Raw genomic sequence first — 17016 nt, 5'->3', positions numbered from 1 at the left:
GAATCGTCGATCTAAAAAGCGCCCTTGATCCTCCGCGCTCGTTCTCGTGCTTGTCCCAATAACACTCCCGTGAAATTGTTGACGATTTAAACGAGTTCATTGACATGCTAATGACACAAGACCGCTCGCGCTCGGCTCCTACAGTGGGAAGTGACACAATCGATCATCCGGTCCCATCGACTCCGCCCCATGAACGGAATGAAGGTCTTGTTCTATGCCTTCTCATGCAGTCCAATCAACGACTACGCCCTGCTCAATAAATAAATGAGCCCTGCGCAGCTGGAGCGAGATCTCTGCCAAAAGGAGTTATCCCCTGACCAGGGCTGTTTTCGTGTCTTTGAGCGAGACTGGATTATGCAGGAAAGTTTCAAGGTTGACAGCGTCTTTGATGGCTTCGCTCAAAGATTTGCCGAAATTGTGCAAAGAACCATAGCCAGTATGAAAGAGGTAACCAAGTCGTTCCGAAATGAAGGTGAATCAAATCATAACTGTTACTGACGCCTGTTTTGTGCAGATTTTGGGCGGTATGGCTGCCGACGCCTATGATTTCATGAAATTCTCTGGCGAACCTTGGACCCAGTGCCCGGATAGTCTCCCCCGCTGTTGCTTTTTCGATTGAGAATCAAGTTCTCGTTCCACTTCCCTTAAGGGCCTGACCAGCTGGTTTGGAAGGCAAGAAAGAGTAGTCTGGTCTGACGTTCCTAGGAATTCACCAATTTGCTGCCAAAACCCGGAGCAATCAAAACGTTTGCTTGCTCCTTTGAGAGTTCAAGTTTAAATTTATATTTATATTTATAGCGATTGTGGACAAATCTGTTCCTGGACTTCTGTCGACCTCCCAATAAGCGGGTTTATTGGGATGGCAAAACCGAATGGGGTTTGCGGTCCTCCCACAAGAGGCAGAGCTCACTGGAAGAGGCAGTTTCTTCGACGTGCTTGGAAAGAAAACCCGGGCGTTCACATGGGCTGAGCATGAGATTATGTAGCACAGAAGGAATAAGCTCCCCGATCAGCTACAAGGCTAGGATCCCGCGAAGACCTTGGCTTGTTGTTCTGGATGAGACTCGGCAAACCGATAGGCGACAGGTGGACCGCGCCAAAAGGAAGAATCGGCCTCCGTCGCCTTCACTGGCAAGCGAAATCTTGAATCTACTTGATATTGTGATTCATACTATCGAACACATGAATCATGACGATATCGAGATCGTGGAGGGGGATGTACCAATCCCCCAGGGACACTTTGTCTATGCCTGTATGCCTGTATATGTCTGCTTGTTACATGTTGCTTCTGGAAGATTGGGACAAGAGATGACACCCGATGACACCGGAGGATATACTACGGGACCCCAAGAAGAGCGAGGCAACGGACTTCTTCTGAAGAGGAAAAGCGGGTTAACTGGCCAGGTTGGTTGACGTGGAATATCTGTTGCGGGCTTGAGCCATCGCGGCCAAATGGATCTCATGCGTTTGACTTGCACAATGGCGAGACCATCGTCCGGGGAGATGTTGTTCTGCCAAGCTGCAAGATGATGCTGAGGTTTGATATGGTTCAACGGGCTCGTTCTTGGTACACCTGGGCGCCGAGCACAAGGCAATGCTCAATGATTGACGGATTGATTGGTTATAAGACCGAACTCGAAAGGGATACTAGTGGTTGTTACTTACTACACCCTACTTCTGTTCATTGGAGGATGAAGTTGGAGTCGATACAAAGGGATTTTTGCATTTTGAGTTGCTTGTCTAGAGAACTTTACATATAGAGGTCAAAGGGAGTTTACCCATAGGGTTCTAAGGGGAAGTAGATTCTATTGAACCCGGTCAAGACCGAAAACCAAAATGAATTACTATTTTATGGGACAGCATATCTCAAAGTATACAAAAGATACCAAGAAATCCTTGATGAATATCCGAACGCCAGCAATACACAAGTCCAGCCAGACTCATCCCCATCCATAACCCTAAGTATACCAACGAAATAAGGAGATCAAAGACCAACCCTCCAAGAGCATTTCTATCCTGAAAGCACGAGCTACCAACATCATCCAAGCCGAAAATAAACCAACTCATATCCAAAGCCAAGCCAAACCTCATACCCCATCCCAATCACTCATTTATCATCTTCATGCGCATTATTGATACGCTTCCACACCTCCGCCTCAACCTCCACCAACTTAGACCCCGCAGTCTGCATCCACCCCTTCGCGGTATTAAAGAATGAAGGCTCATCATCCTCGGGAAAGATGCTATTCGCACCTCCACCTCCGCCACTGCTGTAGTGTAGCGGCAATCCCGCAGACCCAGCGGGACCTCCACTAGCTGGGGCCTGGTATACGGAAGAGTATGGGGTGGAAGTCGAGTTTGGAATATCAGAGGTTGTATGTGGAGAGCGGTGGTAAGCGTAAGACGAGGTGAATTGGGTCGAGGGCTGGGGTGCGGTGGTAGTTTGTGCTGTAGATGGGAGGGACGGAGAAATTGTCACGGCTTGTCCTGCCTTTGGAGGTGGCGGGACTATAGATTGTGCGGCTGTAGTTTGTACTTGCGGTACAGCGCCTGGTTGTGGAGGAGGTGGGGATTGCGTAGATGATGTAGTTGGCAGGGTAGATGTTGGCGTTGGCATGAGATTCGCCTGTGATCCTCCTACTGCTGCTGTTGGGGCAGGCAAGCTCGGTGCAGCACCTGCTTGCGCTGGTAAGGCCTCTGGCTGCACAGCTGAGTATATGGGAGAGTATGAGGGCGCAGTCGCAGTGGCCGATGTGGTTTGAGGTTGTGTAGCGGTGGTTGTCTCGGCCTCGATTGCGGTGGCGGGTTGCGGTTGCGGTTGCACTTTGGTAGCCTGTGTTTCCTCTTCCGTCTTGTTGGGATTCAGAGGTGCAGAGGTGTAGGTCTTTATGCTTCCTGGGGTCGACATGATGAGGTATTCGTGTGAGAGGCGATATGATACGATGGAGGAGAAGGTTGGTTGTCTGAAGTAGGAACAAAGGCAGGGAGCTTCAAGGAGGAGCTTCCAAGCCCAGACGTCATGCGTCTTCCGCAGTGGGGCGCTTGCCGCTTTGGCGGTGGGTTTGTTGCGGAGAGCTTCAGGGGGTTGGTGATCCTTCTGAATGAGGATCGTCTTGGTAGGAGAAGTCGTTCAGATCGTATGAAGAGTTGAAGTCAATGATATTCAGGGACGTTCGCTCGTATTGTCGATTCAAACGGAAGCGGTCGAATATTGAAGCCACGTAGCAAGAACGCAAAGGCTGGAAGTTTGACTTGGTAGTTGGACACGTATGCTGGGCAGACGCATCCAGATAATTACCCTCGAAGACTCTTACCTCAAGTACAACCGAAAAGCAGGAGCTATACCAGTGAGGCACTGCGACACTATACTGAAGGTGACTATCGCCAAAATACGAGGATTTTACTTGGAAGTTGGAGAACAATTGTGAAAGAAAAGAAAGAAAAAGTTTGCAGGCAGTAAAGTACATTTGGGTACAGAAAAAGGGAAGAACCACCATTCTATGCTTCAAGATCCCCCCGAACCCGTTTCTTGACGCATCTATCTTTTGCAATGCCACAACCTCAACTTTCCCGTGTCCCGGAGTTAAAAACCAGACCAGGGGGTTGTGTTTCGCATCCCCGACTCCAGTATAAACTACAGGTTGGCAATTGTGGAAGAAAAAACAAAACAGAAGATTCGCTAGGGGCGAGTCATCTATTTGAACTTCTTGCCGAAGAGGATGAGCTGGACCTGGTCGTAGATGGACAGGACACCAGCACCGGCAACACCACGGAGGATGTTGGCACCAGCACCCTTGAACAGGGACTTGACACCCTCCTGGGCGACGATCTGGCGGGCAGCATCCATGGAGGACTTGTACTTGACGGCCTCACCAGAGGTCATCATCATGCGACGACGGACGGTATCCAGAGGGTAAGAAGCAACACCAGCAGCAGTGGTGACAGTCCAGCCGAGCAGGAAGGAAGCGAGGAAAGAGCCCTCAAGAGGACCAACCAGGAGAACGGGCTTGATGGAGTCGTACATGCCGAAGTACAGACCACGGTAAACGACAATTCCGAGAACGGAGGGTCCGAAACCACGGTAGAGACCGGCAATACCGTCGGAGGCGAGGGTCTTGCGGTAGACGTCGACGAGACCGTTGAACTGACGGTCACCGCCACCCTTGGCGGACTTGGCGTCGTTGGCCAGACGGGTACGGGCGTAGTCCAGGGAGTAGACGAAGAGGAGGGAAGTGGCACCGGCAGCACCACCGGAGGCAAGGTTACCCATCATCCACTTGGCGTATCCATCACGCTCCTTCTTGTAGGCGAACATGGACTTGTAGGTGTCACGGAAGGCAAAGTTAAGAGCCTGGGTGGGGAAGTAACGAATGACGTTGGCGGTGTTACCACGCCAGAGGGAGACGACACCCTCCTGAGCGGAGGTGCGCTTGAAGCAGTCAACGATACCGTTGTACTTGCGGTCAAGACGACCCTGCTTGAGCATCTCATCCTGTTGTGAAGAAGGAATGGTTAGCCGTTGGTCGATCGACCGAAGGGGAGTTCGTAACAATGCAGGGTCCGACCGTCACACGGACCACGAGCGAAACGGAAAATTTTTTCATCGGGTCAAAACATTGGCCAAGACAACCAACTGCAGTAACCCGCCATGAATGGCAATATCCGCATCACATTCGAGGTCGTGTTCGATCGAAAGACTGCTTGTCGAATTGTAGTAGACTAACCTGGTTCTGGATCAGGAGCTTGACACGCTCGATGGGGGCGGCAGCGGTCTTGGAGACAGCGGCGGAAACACCACCCACTGTGAATCAGTTAGTATTATCGAACTTGATCATGGGAAGCGAACCCAGCGACCAGGCTGGATGGCTTTTCAATGTTTATCATCACGTACTCAGGAAGTCGACAACGAAGCCCTGTGCAAAAAAATTTGTTAGCGCCATGCGTTTGACATGATCTGGAGTTTCTCCGCCTGCCAGTCCGGCTGGTTCTCAACTCCAAGCTTGCAATCATCTTTGTGGATGCATCGAGGCTGATTTCGATGATATCAAGATGAAATTTGTTGCAGCTCGAAGTCGACGCCAGCTCAGACAAGGGGCGGGTGAGGTGAGCAGTGAGCAACTTACGGGCATGCCCATGAAGGACTTATCCGCCTGGGAAGACATTGTGAAGGTTGCAAAGAGATAGATGCAACAAAAAAGAGAGGAGAGGGATGAGTGTCAAGAAGAAAGGACACTGGGGGATGGGAGGGAAGAAAAAGAAGAAGAGAAGAGAGAAGGGGCGGAAGGGGGAGAAAAATACCTGTACGTGGGTGGAAGCGAATGCTGGCCACTAGCGCCCAATCAGGAAGGCCAGGAGCCCGTACCGTTTGAAATGACACCGTATTGCCTGGTATTCTGCCGCATTGCGTCGGGGCCCTGCCGATATCTCCCGATCGCAAAAATTTTTTTTCTTTACGATCGCCAATCGCGCCGAGTGGCCATTCTTTTCATTCGAAAGAGATGGTTTATAATAAAACAAGTCTCTTTAAATGCTGTAATATCATCAATCCTATATTGATCTCTCCATCGCCCTTTGAAATAAGCCCGAATTCCCCAAATTAACCGTGTTATCACAGGCTATCAAACTGGTCTGCCAGGTCAACTGTAGTCCGGAGCAACGGCGATGTCCATGCGTTTGGCCTTGGTGGTAACATTCGGTACGGCGTATCTTTCCCCGTCCAATGCCGGCCCAGCCTCCACATCCACACCGGGGCAACCTCCTTTTTCCTGGGCCCGAGTATCCGAAGGGGAGAAACCCGGCCTACAACTACACTGGGGGGGGCTTGCCACCGACTCCAGAAAATGAGACCTGAATTTTCATGTCTAAAGGTAATTCGTGTTTTGCCTCCTAGAACATTAAAAATTCTCATTAGGAATTCGTCCTTGGTGATTAGCTACTCTCCTATGAACCAGAGGCTTGGTCCGAGCATAGACGGGTAGATTAAACTCTGAAGAATTTTCCTGTTGCCGACTGCAAGGTTTTTTCTTGATATGCGGTAGACATGTACAAAAATTGATGCATCTTCATGCACAGTTTGCTAGTACAATAATACATAGACAGCTAGAATTTCCTCCGCAGGCGACAGTCTGCCTTTCTGGGCAAGCATTCATGCCTGGTTCGAGGCCGATACGCAATTTTGATATGAGACATTTTCACTCGGTGCTATTTATGTAGCGGGTACAAACTTTATAGTGGAGAGGAGCCGCATGTGAAAAGTACCTGAACACAGCGTCAGGTACACGCCAATAATACGTCCGGATCCACTTTCCTACTGGGATCCTCGGCCCTGTGGAACACCATCAAGACTTTTTGGACAGCCTTGAAAATTGATGATAGACTAAAGATAACCATACAAGATAGTCTTTTAAGAAATTAATTGTCTAATGGAGGCGATGGAATTCCAATTGTATCATAAATCAATCTTGGTGTGGCTGGTAAATCTCTAACATCGCCGAAAACGGGTTGTTTGTTTTTGGATCTTTCGAGAAACATCCTTGCAGCGACAACCAAATTCCAATCTTCATTAATCGCTCGAGATCAGGGCAAATCGAGTTTTTGAGCGATGGAGAAGTTTTGAATCATATAGATTGAAGATATTATTAGGTGCTGGAACCCCGCTACGATCCCGAGTATCCATCGTTAAATGTGGACTGCCGAGCTGGAGATATATAAACCCATCAGAGCATGCTACACACATATTTCTGCCTGTGACATCCGAGGACTACAAGACAACCTTACCAGACAGCCCCATCTTCTCGAGATCAAACTCTCATAACGAATCGTCATTAATTTCAGTGAAATCTAAGAATAAACTCCATGCTCCAGATATCCGTTCAGCAACAAGCTATGGACAAAGAAATGCTTTTATACGACGGCACTCAGTGCTTCTTAGAACGCTTCCGCTTCTTCCTCCCACTACCATCGCCTTCGCGAATATCCAGCTTAGTCTCATCACCATCCTTATCCTCTTCAGCATCACCCTTGCGCTTGCCACTGCCAAACTCGAACGCAGGGCCTTCCTCGTTACCGAAAGTGTCCTTGCGCCATTGGCGCAGGCGAGCTTTCTTGCCCAGCTTCCGCTCATCCTTGGCCTTCTTCTCAGCATCCCGGAAGGAGGCAAGCTTCTTCAGACCGGCGAACTGGTTGAGCTGGCTGTCGTCGGCCATGAGGATATCCCGTGCTGTCAGACCGAAGCTCTGGGGGGAAGTCTCGCGGTAGCGGAAGCGGGTGGCGTTCTTTTTGGTAGCACCGGGGAGCAGGGTGATGTCAAGGTCCAGGTTGCGGTCAACTGCCTCTTCGATGCGGAGACGCTCCTTGCGGGCATCGCGCTTTTGTTCGCGCCTCAGCTCGGCCTTGCTCTTCTTGTTTGACCCAGATGCACCCTCTTCCTCTTCCTCGTCGTCCTCACCTTCACCGTCAGACTCAAGAGACGGCTTCACGCCCTCTTCATCCTCGTAGTCTGGGATCAAGTCCTTAATATCAATGTCGTCATCCCACGTGGGCTTCTTGGGGTGCTTCTTGCCCTCCTCAGGCTCCTCGTAGTAGCCGTCGCCGAAGCGCTTCTGCATCTCCTTCTCCCACTCCTTGTCGTCCCAGGCGTCATCAAGGAATCGAGCCCAGTCCTCGTCTGTGAACTCAGCGGCCCGTAGACCAGCCACCTCCTTGATTTGCGAGACCTTCTTCTGGAGCTCCTCGGTCTTGAGCTTGCGCAGGCGGTTCTTCTCAGTCTCACGCTCCTTCTTCTCTTCCTCTTTGCGTTGACGCTCAGCGTCGCGGATCTTCTTGCGTGCGCTCTTGTCCTCACGACGGACAGAAAGACTGTTGGTGGTGTCACGAGCGTGGGTCATAATCTTTTCGTTGAGCTTGCTGGGGTCTTCGAAGCGGAAGTTGTAGGCCTCCTCGAGAGCATCGGCCCGTTCCAATTCCTCATCGTCGTCCGAGTCGAACGGATGAAGCTCGCGACGGTCACCCTCGGGGATCCAAGCTCGGGCAGACAGGAAGTTGGACAAGAAAGTTTCGGGATCCTTGTCGGCATTCTCAATGTCCAGCTTAATCTCCTTCTCGGGAATAACATCTGCTCCACCGGCCTTGCGAACCAGGAAGTTGTCCTCCGCATCCTCCATCTCGTCATCGGAGTCGGCTGCGTGCATCTCCTTGACCAGGGCATCCTTCAACTCGGCCTGCTCCTGGGCAAAAGTTTTGATAGTTTCTTTTTGTTCTTCCTCGGCAACATCCACTCCCTTCAGGAGGTTCTCGCGATGGTAGTCATGCAGTGTCATGGTTTTCTCCTTCTTTTCCTTGGGAGCCTCGTTGTCTTCATCAAGCTCGGTGTAGAAAGTGGCGTTCGCATCGTACACACGGGGATCCTTCTCACGAATAGCCTTCAGAGTGGCCATGATTTCGGCATCGACAGTTTCGGTGGCTAGCTCGCCATCATCGTCTTCATCCTCATCAGAGGAGGAGTCCTTGTCGGAGAGTTCATCGGCTCGGTGCTTTCCTAGGCTGGAGGATTTGCCGTACTTGGATTCCACTGGAAGAAAGAAAAAAGGTTAGCGCCCATAAAAAATAGGCTGCAAATTTTGTAGTTGAATCATACACTTTTGCACCTCTTCTCTCTTCTTATTGTGTTCGAACCGGCGGGCATAGTCTTCGTTGATCTTGAAGCCTGCTTCGGGAGCCTTGGTCAGAGAGACACCACCAGCATCATCACCAGAGTCACTGGAGTTATCGTCTTCCCAGAGGGTCCGCGCTTTCTTCGATGGAGGCTCCATTGCTGATATACACAAGTTTACAGACTGAGCTTGCACCATGCGCTTTGGAGAAACCCGCTGCCGGCAGAAAGAAAAATTCTCACACCGCCCGTCTGTCCTGGAAACCGCCCAGGCTTGACGCCTGAACTATCAGGCGAAAATAGATGCATCTTCAGGCCGCGCCTCCGGAGGGTCTCACTGACGTAGCCAATTAGATCACCGCCAGGCGAGGCCGACAGGTTCACGTCACTTACCAGCACGTGGGCAGCTCTCTCCAGGCTCCTGAAGCACCTTCCTTATTCTCTGATATTGTTTCTCGGCTATTGAGAAGGGTCTTGTCGAAGCATCGCACTGTTGCGCTTCTTTTCTGTTCGCGTCAAGTGTGTGGCTGGAGGCATGCACTAGATGTCGACTCAATCGCACACCCCGTTACCCCAGGTTGGGAAGCTCGTGAGCGTGGTGTAAGTCATGACGCGTGCTTGCTTTGGTCTCAATGCTAACTGTATTCCAATCCGATAGTCCCGTTGGTCTCAAAGAGGCTGCACTCGACTCACCGACCTTCCGCGCGACCACTCTCCACTTCTGCGACCAGATCGAATTCATTGAGAGATGGCTCGATGGGTATGCCAAAGCTGCGGCGAAGCTCGCCTCCGAGGTGGTGGCTATGGAGAGTGTTGTTAATAGCTTCCTCTCCTACTCCAACCCACTGGTCGTTTCCGAGGCCGTCGTCGACCATGATTATACGCTGTTGGCAATGAGGAGGAGCGGAGAAGGGTCGAAGGATCTCTGGAATGGATTGGTGACGGCGACCAAGAAGATGGAGTCGCTAATTGCCGAGCCTATCCGTGTGTTTATCAGCGAAGACTTGCGGTATTTTAAGGTGAGATACTAGCCTCTTTGCACATTGTTGATGGATGTACTATGTATGACGTGATGGGCTAACATCGATAAAGGAAAACCGTCGAGCCCTGGAGCACGCCCAGAAGCAGTACGACTATTTACAAGCCCGATATGCCTCGCAGTCAAAGTCAAAAGAAGCTTCCGCCTTGAGGGAAGAAGCGTTCCAGCTCCACGAGGCTCGTAAAGCATACCTGAGAGCATCCTTGGACTTTTCCGTGCAGGCCCCTCAAGTGCGCAATGCGCTTGATCGACTCCTAGTTCGAGTCTCCTTTGATCAATGGCGAGAGTTCCGTCTGTTCCATAACAACAACAGCTCGACCTTCTCAAAGTGGTCGGGCGAGATGGATCGTATCAAGGGCTGGGTTCACGAGATGGAAGGGAGTGACCGATCTGCCAAGCGTGAGCTTCTAGCTACGAGAAAACAGATTGAAGAGGCTGCAGAAGTGGTGGCCCGTCCTCCCCGCGAACTCGAGGACTATTCAATCTCCACTGTCCCGTACCTCGGCTCCCGACCTCTATCTACGCTGAACATGGGCAAGGAGATTAGACCAGAGAAGCAAGGGTGGCTTAACCTGCGGACTCTTTCAGGCAGACCCAGCCGCACGGTCTGGGTGAGGCGTTGGGCCTTCCTCAAGCATGGTATCTTTGGATGTCTTGTACAAGGCTCACGCACCGGTGGCGTTGAAGAGAGTGAGCGAATTGGTGTGCTCCTTTGCAGCATTCGCCCTGCGTTCCAGGAAGAGCGACGGTTCTGTTTCCAAGTGAAGACCAAGAACAACAGCATCATTCTCCAGGCTGAGACTCAAAAGGAGTTAATGGAGTGGATCGGCGCATTCGAAGCCGCTAAGCAGAAGGCTTTGGAAAACCCCACCAGCACTGATCTGTCGATTTCAGGGAAGGTTACTGTTCAAGACCCTGCTTTCTCGATATCCCAGCCTCCTGCACCGGAATTTACTGCCGACCCAAGCGAATCTCTCACTCCACACCCGAGTGATGAACAATCTCATTCTGAACGGAGCTCGACCCTTCCAGTTCCAGACCGTGATGGGCTTGCCATGCGAAACAGTACCGACATGAGCGGTCGAAGACTCACCGGCCTGGATGGAGAATCTTCCGCTCGTGAACATGCCAGGGAGCACACGTCTAGGATTATTCAAAAGTTGGATCTTCACCGCAAGTCCAACAACGCTGCTCCCGCATCTCCATCGATTCCCGGCCCTGCGAGTGGTATTGCTAGTCTCATTTCTGCTAGCCACAATCTCCTCCCTTACGGAGGCGCCGCAGCTGCCAGTGTTAGAGATGGCGAGGGCAATCGAGGTCGCAGCTCGAGCAGCCTGGAGGAGCCCGGCAGTAGCCTCGCCCCTGCCACTCTTGCTAATCCACCGGCGCCTACAAGCATGAGTAAGGCTGCAGTCGTGGTGAGTAGCGAACGAGGAATCGGACTTGGCCTTGTCGACAGCACGGGTGGAATGCCTAGTGGTATGATGGCCAATCTGTGGGGCAGCTCCAATTGGGGATTCATCAACAAGTTCCAGCGGGAACAGCCTTATTTGAATGGTGATCATCCGGATACCACAAATGAAGGTCGCCCGGCATCTGTGATGAGCGATTCTGATAAGCAGAATGTTGCTGCCCAAACAGACCTTCAAAGTACATCCAAAACACACTGGCAACCGCCGTCTGGCCCGCGTCATCGACAAACCGTCAGCCTCGACGGAGAGGATGCATCCAAGATTCAGCGAGCTGCACGAGCTATTGTCGCTGAACCTGAGTATCCCAGCATCTATCCACAACAATTGAAGATTCAGGATGCCCAATTCCGATTGTTCTTCCCTGATGTCAAGAAAGAGGAGCCGTTGGTCTTGGTTTTCAGGGCCACATGGAGCCCAAACGAGCAACAAGAATTCCCGGGCAGAGCTTATGTAACAACACGCAGCATTTATTTCTACAGTCACCACTTTGGTTTGGTCCTGACTACTAGTGCCGCTTTGGACAACATCAAGGAGGTGACTGCTGCTTCTGGGCGTGACTGCGATTTCCTCTTCCTTCACACCATCCCTCCGATTGGCAGCGATACTCCTGGCCGAATTACGATCAAGACCTTCCTTGAGCCTCTGCGACTCCTCCAGAAACGTCTTAACTTCTTGATCCAATCTTCCATTGCCGTCCAGCAGATGACTCTGGAAGGTATTCTCAGAGAGCTTATCAAGATGGACACTGGTTCTCCAGCTCGACCGTCTAGTGCAGACAGTTGGGAAGACGCTCCATCAGGGCCTGACGTTAAGAATGGCCATGATATTCATCTTCCTATATACATCGACAAAGATCTAGATATCGATGGAGGCAAGGGTGGCCGTGGTAAAGATCATCCGAGATTCAGACTACCCACCCAACCTGTGGAGTATGTTCCTCAAGGTGATCTTGTTCTGGCAGCGGAGAAGATACTCGAAGTTAGCCCGAAGGCACTCTTCCATATTCTGTTTGGTGATAAGAGTGCAGTATGGCAGCTGTTGCTCCATGAACGAGAAGCTCGGGGTATGTGAAACATTTTGAAGAGGCCGAGAAATATCTAGACGTTGATGTACTGACTTCCATCGTGAAGAGATTAAACAAGGACCATGGGCCAGCACGGAAGCACGGCATCTTCGCAGAGACTTCCATTATCAGATCGAGACGACAGATATCTTCGGTGAGCTTCTTTTCCAAGAATTTACTTTGCGACTTGCTAATTATTCCGCGCTCAGGACGATCCTGCAACAATGCCATCTCGGATTATCAGATCATCGATGTGCTTAATGATCATCTCTGTTACGTGGTTACTGACAAACGAACTCCGTGGCATCTCCCCCTTCGTCGCTCATTCCGTCTTGTGAGTAAGGTTGTGATCACCTTTGTGGCCAAATCCAAGAGCAAGCTTGCCATTTACACCAAGGTCGAGTGGCTGAAGTCACCCTACGGCCTTAAAAGTAAGTTGAATATGCACTACCGGTCCCAAGGAGCTTTGATTCTAACTACATTGCTAGATATTATTGACAAGCGAGCGGGCGCCGACTTGGAACAGGATGCTTTGGATCTCGTGGATTTGGTGAGCGACCAAGTACGTCGCCTGGGTGCACACAGTCGTACCAAGAAAGCCATCACCATCTTCGGCCATGTTGGCCGCCAGAGTAACGTGACCCAATTCACAGGCGCCGGAGGGAATTTGAAACTGGAAACGCGCAAGCGCACTCAGCGCACCATGCCACACCTTGTCATGGAGACAGTCCTATCATTCCTAGAAAGCGCGCTATCATTCTTGATACAATCCTCCTTTGGCCTTGTCGGCTGGACTTTGAAGACTCTAAGCGCGCACCGGGTCATCTTGATCTTGCTAGTAACGAGTGCTCTCATGAACGGCTTCTATACCTCCAGAGATGGTTGGGACTGGTGGCACGAGCGGCATGCTAGCATTTTCATGGCCAGGCTTGGTGTTCAACCAAATTTGGTCATGAGCAAGGCTATCTACCTCCGAGACATCGACGAAGCAGTCGCCAACTCGACTATTTGGCCTCAGAACGGGAGCACCAGCACATGCTTTGGCGCATTCAATGAGCATAGCATGCGTTACGCTGAGCTTCCTCTCTCCCTGAGTACATCAAATCCGCGCGACGCAGTCGCCAAGAGCGCAACTAAGCGTTTTTTGCAAACTCGAGAGCGCCTTGGAATGTACAGACATAACCTCCTGGTTGCTCTGCGTGTGGTGAACAGTATCGAAAAGGAAGTGATCCAGAACGAATGGGAGCGGTGGCTCCGCGAGGAACTGCGCCGCTGTCGCCAAGTCGAGATTCTTCTTGGCGGAGGCAGCGATGCTGAAGGCGACACAGCTGCACAGGTTGCCCAGGCGGAACGAATCTTCGCTGAAAACACAGGCAACATCAAGGAATGGTATGAGCGGTACTGCACCAGTTGTCGTCAGGAGCAGGAACAGGTTCAGCAGAATGATCGGGAGAACCTGCTGATTTGAGAAATGAACTGTCGTTCGCTCAAAATTTTTCCGTTTTGAAGCATCTTGTTCTTTTTTTTGTACAAATCCCGCGGTGTGGATTTGCTCTCCTTTGCTCTTCGCATTTGCATTGCAACATAACACTATACCCGGTGGCAACCCCATGATTGTATGTTTGGGAATAATCTTGGCGTCAAGTATTGATGCCAATCTTCCACTTCGCTTCTCCGCAGATATTCCGAGCAATATGAATACAACTTTGCTCCTGAGTTGAGTTTTCCCAACTTCGTAGATCATGAGACATCCACAGTTTGACATAACTCAGTTTTGCCGTGGCTTGACCTCTCCTTCCTGGACAACATAGTAAACGACCGTCCCCTCACCACCCATCCCCCTATTCGTCATTGCCAGCAGAGCTCTCCTCGTTCCCCATTCTTTCGTTTCCCTCGCGTTCGCCTTCCTCTCATAATATTCATCAAGTTTCTGTGCCTTTTCAGGATCCACAGACTCCCCACTCGACAATGCTTCCTCGCTCTCCGAAAGTTCAAGAATTGCCAAGGAATCAAAAGCTGCAGCCATCCGGCGCAAACTCCAAGATTGTCCCTGCGCCGTAGGAATCACGAATAACCTCTCCGGTCGAAGATCATCCTCCGCAATGCCCTTCTCCAGCATGTAGAGCTGCTCATCGGGGTGCGTGTATACCCGGTGCGGCGGAATACCTGAGATCAGGGTTGGTGGCGCATCAGAGGCGATTGAGGTTTCGGAAATGTCGTGGATTTCAAGAGATGTCCAGAGATGCTGGTGTTGGAGATTGTGGAGGATTTGGATTGTGGTTGCGGCGAGGGGGTTTCCGGAGGCGGAGGCAATGAGTCGAGTTAATGCTGATGGCTCTAGTGGCGGGGACTGTGCTTGTTGAGAAGAAGCCATCGTGAGCTTTGAGGACTGGGTATTTCGTCGTGATGTCTATCTGGATATTGAACGCGCTTTTTGTAAAATTGGCGGATAAATTGGGTGTGAAGTGACTCACCGCCCGCTCACAAAGTCTTGACCGCTTTCCAAGCCGGAATCTCCAGTAGACCTACAGTATATCTATGCATGGCTTATTATTTACAACTTATGATTAGCTTTTTAAAGTAGATACTTGACTCGCTAAATCTCAGGATCATGTCCTATAGCGATTTTCATGCCCTACGGGTGGAGGAGCCCTGGTAATCACCAGAGACCGCTCTCCATGACGCAGATGGAAATGGACTCTACGAGACCGATGGTGGCGGCCTTCTATTCAGTATCATCGATTTCAACGACATTCCCAGACTGAAGCAATATCTTTCTGTCTATTCCCCGCGTCTTGATATCGAAGATAAGATGTTCAATGACCCGCTCTGTGTCGCCGCGTCACAGGGGCGCACTGATATTCTCCGTGTTCTCCTGGACTACTATAAGACCGACTCAACGAAAGTGCCCCTCCATTAGCGAAAATTTTCATTGTCGATGGCAACGTGCAGGGAGGCACAGCTCGAGACAGTCCAGTTGATCCAGGCCAGCCAGCCTGCACTCAGTTCCGCCCATATCGACCAATCGTACCGTGATGCAGCCCTCTTGGCTACTGCTAGGTCCTTGACTTCTTTGCCCCCAGAAACCGCAAACATGAGACACCGAGTGATTCCGACCACTGGAGGAGCAGCCGTTTTGCTTGGGTCGAAGAATTGATACGCTTACTTCTTGATGGTGGCGCATCCGCTCAAGCGGCTGAGATCCCCCACATCGGAAGTGGAATAGGCGACTATGGTACTCTCCGGAGGCTCTGCAAGCTGGCATAATAGCGATAGCTGCCAAACACTGCAGTCTTTTGGTACTGTCCTCTGTCTGACCTCCTCTCGAGTCGGCTACGCGGTGGTGAATCGACTCATTGACCAAGGTGCTAATGTACACGCCAAGCAGCAGTACCAGCATCAGCCTTCATCCACCTTTCAGTCTGAAATGCAGATTCCGTGGGATGTCACTGCACTTCATGTTAGCAGTATGTATTGGAATACGGAGGCTGTCCAGGCGCTTCTTGACCGCGGCGGAAGAGCCATCAAAGAAGAATTATCATGCGGCGACAGCAATGGGCGTCTACCACTTCACTGGGCGGCCGCGGGCCCGGGCTCATTTGAGTGTTGGCTTTCTGATGTTCAAGTCAGCAATCGGATTATTAGCGCCCTCAAACTACTCTGCTATGGCAGCGATGTCGATGCAGGGGACCACCAGGGCGAGACTGCGTTACATTACGCTATAAGGGGCCAGGCCGCTGTGGTAGAAATAAGCACTTCAGTACCATGCTGAGGTTCTTACTGGATAATGGGGCGGACGCACATATGATCGACGCCATTGATCAAACCGTGCTGCATAAAATGGCCGCCCACTGTTTGGCTGGCGATCCTATTGACACTGCTATGATGGATGACCTTGTATCGCACGGTGCCAAAATCAACCAACAAGACAAAGATGGGAATACAGCGTTGCATCTGATAGCTCGGAATCTACGCCAGGTTCAAGCTGCCGGATTTCTGATTAGTCGAGGCGCGGATGTGTCTCTCACTATTGGTAATGGCAATACGGCTTTACACGAATGTTTGAGGATGAGAATCATTTTACACAGGCAGACAAGCAACGGATCTGTGCACCCCACATCTGCTAACCGGAGAAGAGCGCTGGATGAGATGGTTACTGTCTTGCTGGGGGTAGGAGGTGATGCTATGATGGACCAGCCCAATTTCGCGGGCGAGACGCCGCGCCAGCTGCAGTCTAAGAAACTGGCTATGTGGGAGAAGTGGGAGGTAGCAATCGCGAGAAAACAGTGATCCAGTGGGGTTTCATAAGTTTGAAACCCCGACAGATTTTGAAAATCATCTTTGTAGTCACGATTTGAACGACTGACTAAAAGAGGATACCTCAGCTATCAAGAAAGAGGATTTCAATGGCTTTTAGAAAGGCCTTTCCAAAAACGAAAACCGGAAGCATATCTGCTGGGTGGTTTCTCTGGTTTCTAGACTCAGACTTTTGAACTATCACTGTACGAGATGAAACCATCTTGGGGGAAATGAAAAGTAATGGTGAACATAAGAACATCTCTGAAACCAATGACTCGAATTCATCCATTGGAGCAATACTTGCAAATTCTTCCATCGAAAAAGCAACGTAGTAAATATGGAATTTGAGAGCTTATCCTAAGAAGCAGACCTCTACCCTATTAGTCAAGGAGATCACTAGTTAACTTATGGGATCTTAGGTTATGCTTACAACTGTATATGAAACTATCGGCGTTTCTGATAGGCCAGTCTCGAGTCTTCAGGGCTCTAAGTG

At 50.8% G+C, this 17016-nt stretch overlaps 6 protein-coding genes across 6 annotated transcripts; 2 read left to right on the top strand and 4 right to left on the bottom strand.

The window, feature by feature from the left end:
* Positions 1–2107: 2107 nt before the first annotated feature.
* N7473_000870 (uncharacterized protein) lies at positions 2108–2908 on the bottom strand (the record flags this gene model as incomplete). The annotated part of the gene is made up of 1 exon (XM_057146810.1): positions 2108–2908. One exon carries the CDS (start codon positions 2906–2908, stop codon positions 2108–2110), a length of 801 nt encoding a protein of 266 aa, XP_057014696.1.
* Positions 2909–3422: 514 nt separating this feature from the next.
* Positions 3423–5279, bottom strand: N7473_000869 (putative mitochondrial ADP,ATP carrier protein (Ant)). The gene is made up of 4 exons (XM_057146809.1): positions 5124–5279; positions 4892–4913; positions 4725–4801; positions 3423–4492 (listed from the first exon to the last, which is right to left on the bottom strand). The coding sequence occupies exons 1-4, from the start codon at positions 5160–5162 to the stop codon at positions 3695–3697; spliced, it is 936 nt and encodes a 311-aa protein (XP_057014695.1). The 5' UTR covers positions 5163–5279; the 3' UTR covers positions 3423–3694.
* Positions 5280–6793: 1514 nt separating this feature from the next.
* Positions 6794–8841, bottom strand: N7473_000868 (KRI1 family protein). The gene is made up of 2 exons (XM_057146808.1): positions 8636–8841; positions 6794–8569 (listed from the first exon to the last, which is right to left on the bottom strand). The coding sequence occupies exons 1-2, from the start codon at positions 8808–8810 to the stop codon at positions 6918–6920; spliced, it is 1827 nt and encodes a 608-aa protein (XP_057014694.1). The 5' UTR covers positions 8811–8841; the 3' UTR covers positions 6794–6917.
* A 353-nt stretch (positions 8842–9194) lies between these two features.
* N7473_000867 (uncharacterized protein) lies at positions 9195–13692 on the top strand (the record flags this gene model as incomplete). The annotated part of the gene is made up of 6 exons (XM_057146807.1): positions 9195–9250; positions 9309–9669; positions 9743–12224; positions 12292–12378; positions 12434–12655; positions 12713–13692. 6 exons carry the CDS (start codon positions 9195–9197, stop codon positions 13690–13692), a joined length of 4188 nt encoding a protein of 1395 aa, XP_057014693.1.
* A 300-nt stretch (positions 13693–13992) lies between these two features.
* N7473_000866 (uncharacterized protein) lies at positions 13993–14598 on the bottom strand (the record flags this gene model as incomplete). The annotated part of the gene is made up of 1 exon (XM_057146806.1): positions 13993–14598. The coding sequence occupies one exon, from the start codon at positions 14596–14598 to the stop codon at positions 13993–13995; it is 606 nt and encodes a 201-aa protein (XP_057014692.1).
* Positions 14599–15456: 858 nt separating this feature from the next.
* Positions 15457–15996, top strand: N7473_000865 (ankyrin repeat domain-containing protein; the record flags this gene model as incomplete). The annotated part of the gene is made up of 1 exon (XM_057146805.1): positions 15457–15996. The coding sequence occupies one exon, from the start codon at positions 15457–15459 to the stop codon at positions 15994–15996; it is 540 nt and encodes a 179-aa protein (XP_057014691.1).
* Positions 15997–17016: the final 1020 nt, after the last annotated feature.

The sequence above is a fragment of the Penicillium subrubescens genome (genome assembly GCF_028828155.1).
Source record: "Penicillium subrubescens strain IBT 31985 chromosome Unknown utg000001l_segment0_segment0, whole genome shotgun sequence".
Taxonomy (NCBI): Eukaryota; Fungi; Ascomycota; class Eurotiomycetes; order Eurotiales; family Aspergillaceae; genus Penicillium; species Penicillium subrubescens.
Note: the sequence above shows the minus strand (reverse complement) of the source record. Positions and strands in the feature narration are given on the sequence as shown.